This window comes from Coregonus clupeaformis, unplaced genomic scaffold, assembly GCF_020615455.1.
Source record: "Coregonus clupeaformis isolate EN_2021a unplaced genomic scaffold, ASM2061545v1 scaf0002, whole genome shotgun sequence".
Classification (NCBI taxonomy): Eukaryota; Metazoa; Chordata; class Actinopteri; order Salmoniformes; family Salmonidae; genus Coregonus; species Coregonus clupeaformis.
In genome coordinates, this window is record NW_025533457.1 from 1639842 (window position 1) to 1655571 (window position 15730).

A 15730-nucleotide genomic window follows, 5' to 3' on the forward strand; every position below is an offset into this window, starting at 1 on the left:
GGTCGAGGGTCTGTAAACGTGGAGGGGGTTGAGGGGAGCTATGGGTCGAGGGTCGGTGAACGTGGAGGGGGTTGTGGGGAACTATGGGTCGAGGGTCGGTAAACGTGGAGGGGGTTGAGGGGAGCTATGGGTCGAGGGTCGGTAAACGTGGAGGGGGTTGAGGGGAGCTATGGTGCAGGCTGTTGTTCCAGCACACCACTAACTCACCTGATTCCGTTTATCGTCAGCTGTTTGAGGGTTTAACATTGCTTGGTTGTAGTAAAAGCCTGCACACCCTGCAGCGCTCCAGGGAGTGTTGGGAACCAGTGATCTAGTTATCTGATCTAATGTTTTTCTCTCCAGATCCTTTTGACCTGAACCATAACCTGGGAGCTGGCCTGTCCAGGAGAAGTAGGTGTCTGTCTTTCTGTCTTTCTCTCTATCTCATAGCATCATCCTCTTTTACCTTTACCTCTCTCTCTTTCTCTCTCCCTCCCTTTCTCTCTCTCTCCCTCCCTCCCTCCCTTTCTCTCTCTCTCCCTCCCTCCCTCCCTTTCTCTCTCTCTCCCTCCCTCCCTTTCTCTCTCTCTCCCTCCCTCCCTTTCTCTCTCTCTCCCTCCCCCCCTTTCTCTCTCTCTCCCTCCCCCCTTTCTCTCTCTCTCCCTCCCCCCCTTTCTCTCTCTCGCCCTCCCTTTCTCTCTCTCTCTCCCTCCCTTTCTCTCGCTCTCTCCCTCCCTTTCTCTCTCCCTCCCCCCTTCTCTCTCTCGCCCTCCCTTTCTCTCTCTCTCTCTCCCTCCCTTTCTCTCTCTCTCTCTCCCTCCCTTTCTCTCTCTCCCTCCCTTTCTCTCTCTCTCTCTCTCCCTTTCTCTCTCTCTCCCTCCCTCTCTCTCTCTCCCTCCCTTTCTCTCTCTCTCCCTCCCTTTCTCTCTCTCTCCCTCCCTTTCTCTCTCTCCCTCCCTTTCTCTCTCTCCCTCCTTTCTCTCTCTCTCCCTCCCTTTCTCTCTCTCTCCCTCCCTTTCTCCCTCCCTCTCTCTCTCTCTCTCTCTCTCTCTCTCTCTCTCACAGTGACCAACTTCATCATGAAGGCATTCATCAATGGCAGAAGAGTGTTTGGAACAACAGTCAAAGCCTACCCTCCTGAGTACACTAGTCAGATGGTTAGTATTCACTACCTACCCTCCTGAGTACACTAGTCAGATGGTTAGTATTCACTACCTACCCTCCTGAGTACACTAGTCAGATGGTTAGTATTCACTACCTACCCTCCTGAGTACACTAGTCAGATAGATTTCATGCATCCACAGGTTGTCTCCAGGAGTGTTGGGGATATGCAACAAATAGTTACTATGAAAAGAAAATCCCAAGTAGTCATTATGAACACGAGGCTCTTCTGTCTGGCTCAGACGAGGCTAACTTCTGTTAAATTATTTTTTATCTTTTGGACCAAGTTTTTATTTGTTTTGTCAAGTTTTTGTTGGGGGGGTTAGTTTATGCCACTCTAAAGAAACACCCCCAACTCTCCATCCCATATGCCCCTCCAACATTCTGCTCGGTCTTATCAATAGATTTAGTTCTGTCTTGACTTTGAAGAGAGTAGTCGCTACCTGGTCTGAAAAAAAAGTGTTTGTTGAGGACGCTCTAACGTTGTTAACAACTTTTCCAATTCTGATATCTTCTTTTGTGATTTATTCAGCCCAGATGCAAATGCAGTTGCATTGTTTTTAAGAAAACCTTGAATGGCGTCCCATAAAATCTGAGGATCATCCATTGAATTTTTGTTAATCGTTATGAATTCATTCAATTCAGTTTCAAATTGTTCAGAGAAAGTAGGATTTTGTAGTAAGGAAACATTAAACCGCCGTCTTGTAGGAGTCTTTTAGGAGATTCTGAAATATGTATCTGGCAGTAATAAGCGTGATGTGACTCATAAGCATGATAATCAGATAGGCTCATGTATACTGAACAAAAATATAAACGCAACAGATAAAGTGATGGTCCCACGTTTCATAAGCTGAAATAAAAGATCCCAGAAGTGTTCCTTACGCACAAAAAGCTGATTTTGCTCAAGGTTGAACAAATATGTTTACATTCCTGTTAGTGAGCGTTTCTCCTTTGCCAAGATAATCCATCCACCTGACAGGTGTGGTATATCAAGAAGCTGATTAAACAGCATGATCATTACACAGGTGCACCTTGTGCTGAGGACAATAAAAGGCCACTCTAAAATGTGCAGTTTTGTCACACAACACAATGCCACAGATGTCTGAAGTTTTGAGGGAGCGTGCAATTGGCATGCTGACTGCAGGAATGTCCACCAGAGATGTTGCCAGACAATTTGTTCATTTCTCTACCATAAGCCGCCTCCAACGTCGTTTTAGAGAATTTAGCAGTAAGTCCAACCGGCCTCACAACTGCAGACCACGTGTAACCACGCCAGCCCAGGACCTCCACACCCAGCTTCTTCACCTGATCATCTGAAACCGGCCACCCGGGCAGCTGATGAAACTGAGGGGAAGTTCTGTCTGTAATAAAGCCCTTTTGTGGGGGAAAAACTCATTCTGATTGGCTGGGCCAGTCATGTGAAATGCATAGATTAGGGCCTAATGTAGTCCAGATAGGCTCATGTAGTTGTCTGTAATAAGCATGATGATCAGATAGGCTAATGTTTTCTGGATGAAAGACAATAGAGGCGTAGATAATGGTACGAAATCAATTCGGGAGAATGTTTTTGTGCCTGTTTGAATAGAAAGCGTGTACTCTTTTGATTTAGGGTTATGAACTCGCCAGGCAGCAATGAGGTGGTAATCAGAGAGTAAATGTTGGAGAGCCTTGGTTGGTAGATTGGAGTTGGTCTTAATAGCAATGTCTGTCCCAATAACCAGTTGGAATTCAGTTAATACAATATGCTGTTCAAAGAATCAAAAAACTTAAGATCATATGAATTTGGAGCATACACATTAATTAAGGCAATTTTCTTTCTGTTATGGAAACATTGAAGGAAAGTGATTCTGCCTTGGTCTTCAGGATGGTGAGCTTGAGTTTCTTTAAGTATCATTACACCTTTAGTTTTGTTCAGGCTGAAGAAAAACAGACAGTTTGTACAAATGGTTCTCTGAGCGTCCTTTTGGTGCATGTCTCTTTCTTGGAACATTGCTACAGTGCCTTCAGAAAATATTCATACCCATTGACTTATTCCACATTTTGTTGTTACAGCCTGAATTGAAAATTGATTAAATCGTTTTTCTCATCCATCTACATGCACTACCCCGTAACGACAAAGTGAAAACCTGTTTTTTAGAAAATGTAGCAAATGTATTGAAAATGAAATACAGAAATATTAATTTACATAAGTATTCACACCCCTGAGTCAATACTTTGTAGAAGCACCTTTGCCGGCGATTACAGCTGTGAGTCTTTCTGGGTAAGTCTCTTAAGAGCTTTGCACACCTGGATTGTACAATATTTGCACATTATTATGAAAACAAATCTTCAAGCTCTGTCAAGTTGAATGTTGATCATTGCTAGACAGCCATTTTCCATTTTTGGTCTAATAATTTTTTGGCCATCAAGGAAAACGCTAACCCAACACCTCTCATCACCCGAAAACACCATCCCCACAGTGAAGCATGGTGGTGGCAGCATCATACTGTGGGGATGTTTTTCATCGGCAGGGACTGGGAAACTGGTCAGAATTGAAGGAATGATGGATGGCGCTAAATACAGGGAAATTATTGAGGGAAACCTGTTTCAGTCTTCCAGAGATTTGAGACTGGGACAGAGGTTCACCTTCCAGCAGGACAATGACCCTAAGCATACTGCTAAAGCAACACTCGAGTGGTTTAAGGGGAAACATTTAAATGTCTTGGAATGGCCTAGTCAAAGCCCAGACCTCAATCAAATTGAGAATCTGTGGTATGACTTAAAGATTGCTGTACACCAGCGGAACCCATCCAACTTGAAGGAGCTGGAGCAGTTTTGCCTTGAAGAATGGGCAAAAATCCCAGGGGCTAGATGTGCCAAGCTTATAGAGACGTAACTCTACAAAGTATTGACTTTGGGGGGCGTGAATAGTTATGCACGCTCAAGTTTTCTGTTTTTTTGTCTTATTTCTTGTTTGTTTCACAATAAAAAAAATATTTTGCATTAATTCCAGGTTGTAAGGCAACAAAATAGGAAAAATGCCAAGCGGTGAATACTTTCACAAGCCACTGTATAGGCTATGAGCAGCCCTTCATTATTTTTATTATTTAAATTTTATTTCACCTTTATTTAACCAGGTAAGCCAGTTGAGAACAAGTTCTCATTTACAACTGCGACCTGGCCAAGATAAAGCAAAGCAGTGCGATAAAAACAACAACACAGAGTTACATATGGGGTAAAACAAAACAAAGTCAAAAATACAACAGAAAAATATATATACAGTGTGTGCAAATGTAGCAAGTTATGGAGGTAAGGCAATAAATAGGCTATAGTGCAAAATAATTACAATTAGTATTAACACTGGAATGCTAGATGTGCAAGAGATGATGTGCAAATAGAGATACTGGGGTACAAAAGAGCAAAATAAATAACAATATAGGGATGAGGTAGTTGGGCGGGCTAATTTCAGATGGGCTGTGTACAGGTGCAGTGATCGGTAAGGTGCTCTGACAACTGATGCTTAAAGTTAGTGAGGGAGATAAGTGTCTCCAGCTTCAGAGATTTTTGCAATTTGTTCCAGTCATTGGCAGCAGAGAACTGGAAGGAATGGCGGCCAAAGGAGGTGTTGGCTTTGGGGATGACCAGTGAGATATACCTGCTGGAGCGCATACTACGGATGGGTGTTGCTATGGTGACCAATGAGCTAAGATGGGGATTTGCCTAGCAGTGATTTATAGATGGCCTGGAGCCAGTGGGTTTGGCGACGAATATGTAGTGAGGACCAGCCAACAAGAGCGTACAGGTCACAGTGGTGGGTAGAATATGGGGCTTTGGAGACAAAACGGATGGCACTGTGATAGACTACATCCAATTTGCTGAGTAGAGTGTTGGAGGCTATTTTGTAAATGTGAAGGAGGCTTTGTTGCGAAATAGGAAACTGATTATAGATTTAACTTTGGATTGGAGATTCTTAATGTGAGTCTGGAAGGAGAGTTTACAGTCTAACCAGACACCTAGGTATTTGTAGTTGTCCACATACTCTAGGTCAGACCCGTCGAGAGTAGTGATTCTAGTCGGGTGGGCGGGTGCAAGCAGCGTTCGGTTGAAGAGCATGCATTTAGTTTTACTAGTGTTTAAGAGCAGTTGGAGGCTACTGAAGGAGTGTTGTATGGCATTGAAGCTCGTTTGGAGGTTTGTTAACACAGTGTCCAATGAAGGGCCAGATGTATACAAAATGGTGTCGTCTGCGTAGAGGTGGATCTGAGAGTCACCAGCAGCAAGAGCGACATCATTGATATACACAGAGAAAAGAGTCGGCCCAAGAATTGAACCATGTGGCACCCCCATAGAGACTGCCATAGGTCCAGACAACAGGCCCTCCGATTTGACACATTGAACTCTATCTGAGAAGTAGTTGGTGAACCAGGCGAGGCAGTCATTTGAGAAACCAAGGCTATTTAGTCTGCCAATAAGAATGCGGTGGTTGACAGAGTCGAAAGCCTTGGCCAGGTCAATGAAAACGGCTGCACAGTACTGTCTATTATCGATCGAGGTTATAATATTGTTTAGGACCTTGAGCGTGGCTGAAGTGCACCCATGACCAGCTCGGAAACCGGATTGCATAGCGGAGAAGGTACGGTGGGATTCGAAATGGTCGGTGATCTGTTTGTTAACTTGGCTTTCAAAAAAACGTTTGAAAGACGGGGCAGGATGGATATGGGTCTGTAACAGTTTGGATCTAGAGTGTCACCCCCTTTGAAGAGGGGGATGACCGCGGCAGCTTTCCAATCTCTGGGGATCTCAGACGTTACGAAAGAGAGGTTGAACAGGCTAGTAATAGGGGTTGCGACAATTTCGGCGGCTAGTTTTAGAAAGAAAGGGTCCAGATTGTCTAGCCCAGATGATTTGTAGGGGTCCAGATTTTGCAGCTCTTTCAGAACATCAGCTGTCTGGATTTGAGTGAAGGAGAAGCGGGGGGGCATGGGCAAGTTGCAGCGGAGGGTGCAGAGCTGGTGGCCGGAGTAGGGGTAGCCAGGTGGAAAGCATGGCCAGCCGTAGCAAAATGCTTGTTGAAATTCTCGATTATTGTAAATTTATCGGTGGTGATAGTGTTTCCTAGCCTCAGTGCAGTGGGCAGCTGGGAGGAAGTGCTCTTATTCTCCATGGACTTTACATATTTCATATATAGACTATGGGCAGCCCTTCATATATAGGCTATGAGCAGCCCTTCATATACAGTGGGGAGAACAAGTATTTGATACACTGCCGATTTTGCAGGTTTTCCTACTTACAAAGCATGTAGAGGTCTGTAATTTTGATCATAGGTACACTTCAACTGTGAGAGACGGAATCTAAAACAAAAATCCAGAAAATCACATTGTATGATTTTTAAGTAATTAATTTGCATTTTATTGCATGACATAAGTATTTGATCACCTACCAACCAGTAAGAATTCCGGCTCTCACAGACCTGTTAGTTTTTCTTTAAGAAGCCCTCCTGTTCTTCACTCATTGCCTGTATTAACTACACCTGTTTGAACTCGTTACCTGTATAAAAGACACCTGTCCACACACTCAATCAAACAGACTCCAACCTCTCCACAATGGCCAAGACCAGAGAGCTGTGTAAGGACATCAGGGATACAATTGTAGACCTGCACAAGGCTGGAATGGGCTACAGGACAATAGGCAAGCAGCTTGGTGAGAAGGCAACAACTGTTGGCGCAATTATTAGAAAATGGAAGAAGTTCAAGATGACGGTCAATCACCCTCGGTCTGGGGCTCCATGCAAGATCTCACCTCGTGGGGCATCAATGATCATGAGGAAGGTGAGGGATCAGCCCAGAACTACACGGCGAGACCTGGTCAATGACCTGAAGAGAGCTGGGACCACAGTCTCAAAGAAAACCATTAGTAACACACTACGCCGTCATGGATTAAAATCCTGCAGCGCACACAAGGTCCCCCTGCTCAAGCCAGCGCATGTCCAGGCCCGTCTGAAGTTTGCCAATGACCATCTGGATGATCCAGAGGAGGAATGGGAGAAGGTAATGTGGTCTAATGAGACAAAAATAGAGCTTTTTGGTCTAAACTCCACTCGCCGTGTTTGGAGGAAGAAGAAGGATGAGTACAACCCCAAGAACACCATCCCAACCGTGAAGCATGGAGGTGGAAACATCATTCTTTGGGGATGCTTTTCTGCAAAGGGGACAGGACGACTGCACCGTATTGAGGGGAGGATGGATGGGGCCATGTATCGCGAGATCTTGGCCAACAACCTCCTTCCCTCAGTAAGAGCATTGAAGATGGGCCGTGGCTGGGTCTTCCAGCATGACAACGACCCGAAAATAACAGCCAGGGCAACTAAGGAGTGGCTCCGTAAGAAGCATCTCAAGGTCCTGGAGTGGCCTAGCCAGTCTCCAGACCTGAACCCAATAGAAAATCTTTGGAGGGAGCTGAAAGTCCGTATTGCCCAGCGACAGCCCCGAAACCTGAAGGATTTGGAGAAGGTCTGTATGGAGGAGTGGGCCAAAATCCCTGCTGCAGTGTGTGCAAACCTGGTCAAGACCTACCGGAAACGTATGATCTCTGTAATTGCAAACAAAGGTTTCTGTACCAAATGTTAAGTTCTGCTTTTCTGATGTATCAAATACTTATGTCATGCAATAAAATGCTAATTGTTTACTTAAAAATCATACAATGTGATTTTCTGGATTTTTGTTTTAGATTCCGTCTCTCACAGTTGAAGTGTACCTATGATAGAAATCACAGACCTCTACATGCTTTGTAAGTAGGAAAACCTGCAAAATCGGCAGTGTATCAAATACTTGTTCTCCCCACTGTATAACAGTAATATCTGGTTGTTCTTCTCAGGAGTTCTTCTTTGACCCTGAGGTATATAACAGTAATATCTGGTTGATTCTTTCAGGAGTTCTTCTTTGACCCTGAGGTATATAACAGTAATATGTGGTTTTGTGTTTGACCCTGAGGTATATAACAGTAATATGTGGTTTTGTGTTTGACCCTGAGGTATATAACAGTTATATCTGGTTGATTCTTTCAGGAGTTCTTCTTTGACCCTGAGGTATATAACAGTAATATGTGGTTTTGTGTTTGACCCTGAGGTATATAACAGTAATATCTGGTTGATTCTTTCAGGAGTTCTTCTTTGACCCTGAGGTATATAACAGTAATATCTGGTTGATTCTTTCAGGAGTTCTTCTTTGACCCTGAGGTATATAACAGTAATATGTGGTTTTGTGTTTCACCCTGAGGTATATAACAGTAATATGTGGTTGTCCCTCTCAGGAGTTCTTCTTTGACCCGGAGGTGCTGACAGAAGGACAGCTGGCTCCAAACGACCGCTGCTGCAGGATATGTGGCAAGATCGGACACTTCATGAAAGACTGTCCCATGCGCAGGAAGTAAGGAGTGCCAGTGGCTGTGTGTGTGTGTGTGTTTTGGCTGTGTCGCGTAAGCATGTATATGGGTGAATGCCCGTTTGTGTGTGCGTGTGTGCATATTTTGTGTGTGTGTGTTGTAACTGCCATTAATTTAGGTCTGAACAGTCTCGGTGCATCTCCTCCTGGCGCTGCGCTTTCCCATTTAAATAGCCAGCATCAGCTGCGCAAAAATGGTGGCGCGAGAGAGAGAGTTTTCAAACCCTCCTCTCTGAAGGTTGTTCATACCTTGAGCTGGCAGACAGTCAGGAATCCAGTGCAAGGAGAGAGAGAGTATCCAAGACTTTGCATACAGTTACCACTTGGTGGACGGTGGAAACCTGGCATTGAGGGGAAAGAGGTCAATAAGTTGATCTTGAATAACATCAACCCTCTGCTAGCCAGTCAAATCAGAGTTGATCTTGAATAACATCAACCCTCTGCTAGCCAATCAAATCAGAGTTGATCTTGAATAACATCAACCCTCTGCTAGCCAGTCAAATCAGAGAAAGAGTCACCACTGTAGATGGACAGCAGTCTGAGAAGGACAGATAATGTCAACAGCAATATGAACAGAGAAAGAGACTCCCAAATAGTCACCCAGCCAGACCATAATAATATAATAATAATAATAATAATAATAATAATAATAATATGCCATTTAGCAGACGCTTTTATCCAAAGCGACTTACAGTTATGCGTGCATACATTTTTGTGTATGGGTGGTCCCGGGGATCGAACCCACTACCTTGGCGTTACAAGCGCCGTGCTCTACCAGCTGAGCTACAGAGGACCACATCAACCACAGCCAGAGTCACCCAGCCAGACCATCAACCACAGCCAGAGTCACCCAGCCAGACCATCAACCACAGCCAGAGTCACCCAGCCAGACCATCAACCACAGCCACAGTCACCCAGCCAGACCAGCCACAGTCACCCAGCCAGACCATCAACCACAGCCAGTGTCACCCAGCCAGACCATCAACCACAGCCAGAGTCACCCAGCCAGACCATCAACCACAGCCAGAGTCACCCAGCCAGACCATCAACCACAGCCACAGTCACCCAGCCAGACCATCAACCACAGCCACAGTCACCCAGCCAGACCAGCCACAGTCACCCAGCCAGACCATCAACCACAGCCAGAGTCACCCAGCCAGACCATTAACCACAGCCACAGTCACCCAGCCAGACCAGCCACAGTCACCCAGCCAGACCATCAACCACAGCCACAGCCACCCAGCCAGACAATCAACCACAGCCTCCAGTCAAAACCCCTCAGGTGTTCTGTTCTCCAGCCACATGTCCAAATCAGTATCAAATAAACCACTCCAGAAACCACAACCCGTACAACAAGTCACAACAGGCCAACACACCTAACGACCATCACAAGAACGACCATCCAACTCTGGGTGCTCTGACCCGAACTGAAACCCAAACATTCACTGCCTACGCCCACCCATCGACATCCCCTTCCTTTAAGCCAATACCGCACCAGCTGGTGTTCCCACCAACTATAGGCCCTTGGACAGGAAGTTCCATCCTGGACACCGGGGTCATCGCTGCTCAATGAGAAGTTGTGGAAGGAAGTGAAAGGTCCACAAAACAACATTAAGCCTACTTTTTGAGGTCGGTTCGGTTTCGGTTCGATAAAAAAAAAAATATCATGGTTTTCAATTTCGGTTTAGATTATTTGGGTTGAATGCTGTAACAACACAGAATAAAACAATTAATACAAGTCCCATGATGGTAGTGACTGCGCATTACTGCTAATCACTTATTAACCATCATTTATTCACATTACTTCAATATAATATTTCAGTTGTGTATATTACATTTGTTTTATTTGATTACTATTTAATTCCATCTAATCTCTACAGAGCTGCTGCATATGCTGTCTGACAAAAATCACTATTTTAGTAGTTCAAGTTAAATAAGGCAGACTTTAATGACTGCTGAATACCAACTATCAATCACTTAGATCATGTATTTTCAGGTAGAGATACCTTGCTAAGCAACAGCTGCTCTCTATATTCCCTCACGATCGGGAATTCTTCTGCCTCTTCCGTAGCAGGCGAAAAGAAACAGACCGGACAAGTAGATGCGCAATGGATTATGGTCACTGTAGTTCATTACCACGTTTTATGCACTAAAACTATGTAGAATATTGGCCTGTTGGAAACTCCAACTCCCTACTGCATCACACAGTTCAGGCTGGATCTGATTTATCTCTTAGAGAAACTGTACAATGTGTGCATTGAGCTCACAGGGGAAAAAAAGTACGAAATGGAATTCAAATAATTGAACCAACGTCAGTCATTCAGTTGTTTAAAAAAACTAAAAAATAAGCGATATTTCAGTTAATCGCTCAGCACTAATGTACATGGAAGCTGAAGCACAAGATATTCCTTACACAGGAAATGTGTATCAAGCAGAAGCCATATCGTTTGTCCCCAGCAAAGCACTACATCCAAAAGGGACTCATTCATGATATGTTGACACAAGATATAATTGAATCTTCCTCATCTCCTGTTGTCCACGTCCCAAAAAAGACCAGTGGTCTTAGATGTTGTGTGGACTATAGGAAGACCGACGTCTCCCAGACTGATGCCTATCCTCTTCCCACCATACAAGAGATCCTGGAGTCATGGTCTGGCGCTGTTGTGTTCACCACCCTCGACCTCAATAGTGGCTATTGGCAGGTTGAGATGGACCAGGAGGGCAAGGACAAGACTGCTTTTGTCTTTGCTGAGGGCCTGTTTTCCTTTACGGTGATGCCTTTTGGATTAAAGAACGTGCCTGCCACCTTCCAAAAACTCATGGAGACTGTGTTAAGTTAGCTCAAAGAGAAGTTCTGTTTTGTTTATCTGGACGATATAATTATCATCTCCCAGACCAGAGAACAACACTTTCAAGATCTTCAGGCAGTGTTGGACAAACTAAGAGTAGCTGGTCTGACAGTGAACAACTTCTGCCAAGCCTCCCTGAAGTTTCTTGGCCATATTGTGTCCTCTGAAGTCCTCCATGTGGATCCTGAAAAGACCAAGGCTGTACAATACTTTCCTGTACAAGACTTCAACGGTTCCTTGGGATGGCAGGCTGGAACCATGGGTTTGTGTCAAACTTCTCCCTGGTGGCAGAACCACTCGACGCATTGAAGCGGAAAGGAGCGAAGTTCTGATGTGCGGCCGAGTGCCAGAGCTCCTGCTGATGGTAACAGTGGTACTCATCTTACATGGGCTACTGACCTCTTTAGCAGTCGTGACTCCCCCAAGACTGACTTCCCCATCTCTGATGAGGCCATTTGGAAGGCCCAACAGGATGATCCAGAAGTACAGGCCCTGTACCAGACTATCCTGGAAGATGGAGAAAAGTTAGTCAATTCTAACACAAAGCCGACCATCGTTGAAGACGAAGTCTACCGAGTTGCGCAACTACCTCACGGGACACTCTACCAGGTGTACATACCTGAACCTCTACGCCTTCAACTGCTGCAACATTTCCATGAAGACCCATTAGCTGGTCATTTGGGCAGGTTCAGACGTACAAGCGGTTGCAAGCTCTAGTGTACTAGATGTAAAGTCACACATCCGAAACTGTCAGGTTTGTCAAATGTGCAAACCAGAAGGCCGGAAGACTGCTAGCAAAGTTGCAGCAAACAGTGGTTACCCAACCTTGGGAAATGTGTACATGCTTGTTTTTGTCGATTACTATTCCAAGCGGGTGGAGCTCTTTGCTCTTTGCACTTCGACAGGCCCCTCCTTCCAGGGGAAGGGGTGTGTGACGGCCCCAAATTTGTCTGAACAGTCTCGGTGCGTCTCCTCCCTGCGCTGCGATTCCCCTTTAATTCCAAATTTAAATAGCCAGCTGCATACAAATGGTGACGGTGGTGCGAGAGAGGAAGTTCTCTGAAGCTTTTTCATACCTTCTTCTGTTTTGTTCTTAAAAGTGAGCTGTAGCCATAAACGCTACCTGAGCCTCAAGGAAGCGAAAACTACCACCAACATTCCTAAACGTGACGTTCTCTGCTGGAGTTCTACTGTCGGATCGGATTGACTCAGACTTAAACTGACTGACTCCTTTTTTACATACGGTATTTCATTTGATTTCATTGTGATCTGCTGTGTATTTGTTACTAAGAGTTGTTGGGGAATAATATATTGTGAATCCTAATCATTTTTGTATAGTGTGGAACGAGCGTTTATGGTTTGTGAGTGAGACTGGTTTTACGCACCACTTATTGATGAACATTGCGCGCGCATGAGGTCAAATAGGTTCACTTGAATAATTTACCGGGCCGGACTGTATTTTTTTATGCCTGTGGTAAAGGACTTTTCCTGAGGAACCTCATTTATTATTTTGTGACTGTGGTGTTGTTTGTGTGATCATTTATTTTGGGATAATGCAAAAGAACACCATTGTTTTGGAGTTATTTCTTTCAATGTTAAGGGTTGATGAAAGGTTTATATTCCGGGCCTCCCGAGTGGCGCAGCGGTCTAAGGCACTGCATCGCAGTGTTGCAGCATCACTACAGCCTGGGGTTCGATTCCACATTGGTTTTAATTTCATTGAGATTACGTGGAAACGGGGCTCCCGAGTGGCACAGCGGTTTAAGGCACTGCATCGCAGTGCTAGAGGCGTCACTACAGACCTGGGTTCGATCCCAGGCTGTGTCACAACCGGCCGTGTCCGGGTGTCCCATAGGGCGGCGCACAATTGGCCCAGCGTCGTCTGGGTTAGGGGAGGGTTTGGCCGGGGGAGCTTTACTTGACTCATCGCGCTCTAGCGACTCCTTGTGGCGGGCCGGGCGCCTGCAAGCTGACTTCGGTCGTCTGTTGAACAGTGTTTCCTCCGACACATTGGTGCAGCTGGCTTCCGGGTTAAGCGAGCGGGTGTTAAGGAGCGCGGCTTGGCGGGTCATGTTTCGGAGGATGCATGACTTGACCTTCGCCTCTCCCGAGCCCGTTGGGGAGTTGCAGTGACGAGACAAGCCCGTCATTGGATCGTAATTGGGGAGAAAAAGGGGATAAAAAATATAAATTACGTTTATATTCCAGGACTGACTTTTTCCATGAGTCGTTTTTGTATTGGTCTAGACTTAACTGACAGAAAATGAGAAATCAAACATTTATCTGGTAGGCATGACCTACCTGGCACCCACTAACTAAAACTAAACTCAGGAGTCAAGTCAAAACCGTTAGTGTGTGTGTGTTTTTAAACAACATCCTCTCCTCTCCAGGTCCAGGCAGCGTCGTGAGCAGGAGGACCGAGCGGAGGGAAGGAGGGACTGGGCGGAGTCTGAGGGGGGCAGGGAACATCGTCAGGGTGACCACTGGAGAAGACAGGAAGAGAAACGGTGCTGCTTCCTTTGTGGAAGCCACACCCACATGAAGAAAGACTGCCCCCAGTACAGAGGACCTGCAGGCGCCTTCTCTTCTTCTCCCTCCTCTACAAGCCACAGAGGGAGAGTAAGACCGGTATGATGAACACGCACACGTATGTAACCCTTGTGTGTTTATTTGTCCAGGGCTCCCCTCACCAGGAGGAGAAAAATAAGCAACGATATATGATTTTGAATCCACAAGCAGGTCATTGGCCAGTTATTTTACTGTAGATTTCACGGTAATTTCACAGAAGCTTTTAAAAAATCAAATGTCAATGTTTCAGTAGCTTACATTACAGCATTGTGTTGGCTTCCTTTGAGCATCAGTGCATCTCATCCTTCCTATCTTCCATAATGCTATCTTGCGTCCACAGGTGTTCCAGGCAGTCTAGCCAGCAGAGGCACATGGGTCGGTGTGGTCCCAGGAAGGAGCCCAGTGGACTGAGGAGAGAGAGAGAGAGGGAGATACAGAGGGAGGAAAGGAAGGGGAGAGAGAGAGGCAGCTCTAGCCCCAAACTCTACTCCCTCTTGAGGTCTAACCTTCAGTCCACCAGGCTGAACCTAGAACACCCGGAACATAGAATCCAACCTGTTGGAACCTCGGTGGATGGTTGGCAGAGCCTGAGAAGGCTGTCTCCCAAATGGCACCTTAATCCCTATGTTGTGCCCTACTTATGGCCAGGGCTTTTACGTTTGACCAGAGTGAGAGGGTCTTTTATGTTTTAACCACCACTCCTGTCTCAGAGGAACTCTTTTTAAAGCGTTGTATTGTGTTTTTAAGTGAAAAGCCATTTTGCATGCTCCTCCTGTAATACATAATACAAAAAATATATATATGTTTTTTAAATGTTTTTTTTAAGAGTGGTTATTTGTTTGATTTGTCTAGTGCACTGACATCCTCCCAAACACCCCTCTCTTCCACTTCGGAAAGCAAATCCAGTTTGAGCCAAGCTGTGTGACTGTGTGTGTTTGTCTGCACATTTACAGTTTTACATTTTAGTCATTTAGCAGACGCTCTTATCCAGTACGACTTAGTTAACATTAAATTCCACCTAGTCTATCAGAGGGGAAGGTGGAGCTTGTAACACCATATTGCTTATACATACTGAATCAATTACCCTTTTTGATCTATGCAATTGCACACAGGATGGGTTTGGGCTGAGGGTTGATTTGGGGTTTGGCGTACATCAGGTGATGAAGGATTGGGGTGCAGGGGTAAGACCAGAAACATGTTTTGATGTTGCCTTTCATGGCCACAGTGCCTCTGATTGGTGGGCCTGGTAGCTGTAATGTGAGGCTCCGCCCTCTGTGTTCTGAGACCTGCTTTATAAATAAACTGTAATTTCATGTCCTGAAGATGTTAAGTATGTTATTCTGATGTATTTTTCTATCATTGAAGATGAGAAAGCCATTGTGCAATGTTGTCTTTTTCTAATCTTCCACAATGATCAGAGGTTAAAGGAAAATGCCACCCAAAAACTATATTTTGGTATTTGTTTCATTCGTCCATTGTGACATAGTACCAACATGTTTTGCTAGTCAGCAATCAAGTTGTCAAGATATGTAACCTTCAAAATAAAACGAGGTGTTCTCTCATTTGTGTCTGGAAGTAACTAGCAAGCTAGCCAACGACGTTAGCCAGTTAGTTTGGGCGCTTGACTGCCGTTGAGGTCAAAACATTCGGATCAACCCTAACCTCGGCCAGAGCGTCCAGTGTGCGCTCTGAATTTACGAACGACCAGAGTGCGCTCCAGATTGAATTTACGAACACACCCGAAATCTTAAAATG

The 15730-nt window shown here is 45.2% G+C and overlaps 1 protein-coding gene across 4 annotated transcripts in view; it reads left to right on the forward strand.

The window, feature by feature from the left end:
* The window catches only part of LOC121530747 (terminal uridylyltransferase 4), a 65140-nt gene extending 49603 nt beyond the window's left edge, over window positions 1–15537 (forward strand). For 2 of the 4 annotated variants that reach the window (XM_045212255.1, XM_045212256.1), the window contains exons 24-28: window positions 343–390; window positions 1045–1136; window positions 8428–8543; window positions 13798–14035; window positions 14316–15537. In XM_045212255.1, the coding sequence (XP_045068190.1) occupies window positions 343–390; window positions 1045–1136; window positions 8428–8543; window positions 13798–14035; window positions 14316–14333 (512 nt within the window). In that variant the 3' untranslated portion in view covers window positions 14334–15537. Of the gene's footprint in view, window positions 1–342; window positions 391–1044; window positions 1137–7992; window positions 8400–8427; window positions 8544–13797; window positions 14055–14315 lie in introns of those variants that run through there. The other 2 variants (XM_045212257.1, XM_045212258.1) reach the window with 2 other exon arrangements.
* The last annotated feature ends 193 nt before the right edge of the window (window positions 15538–15730 follow it).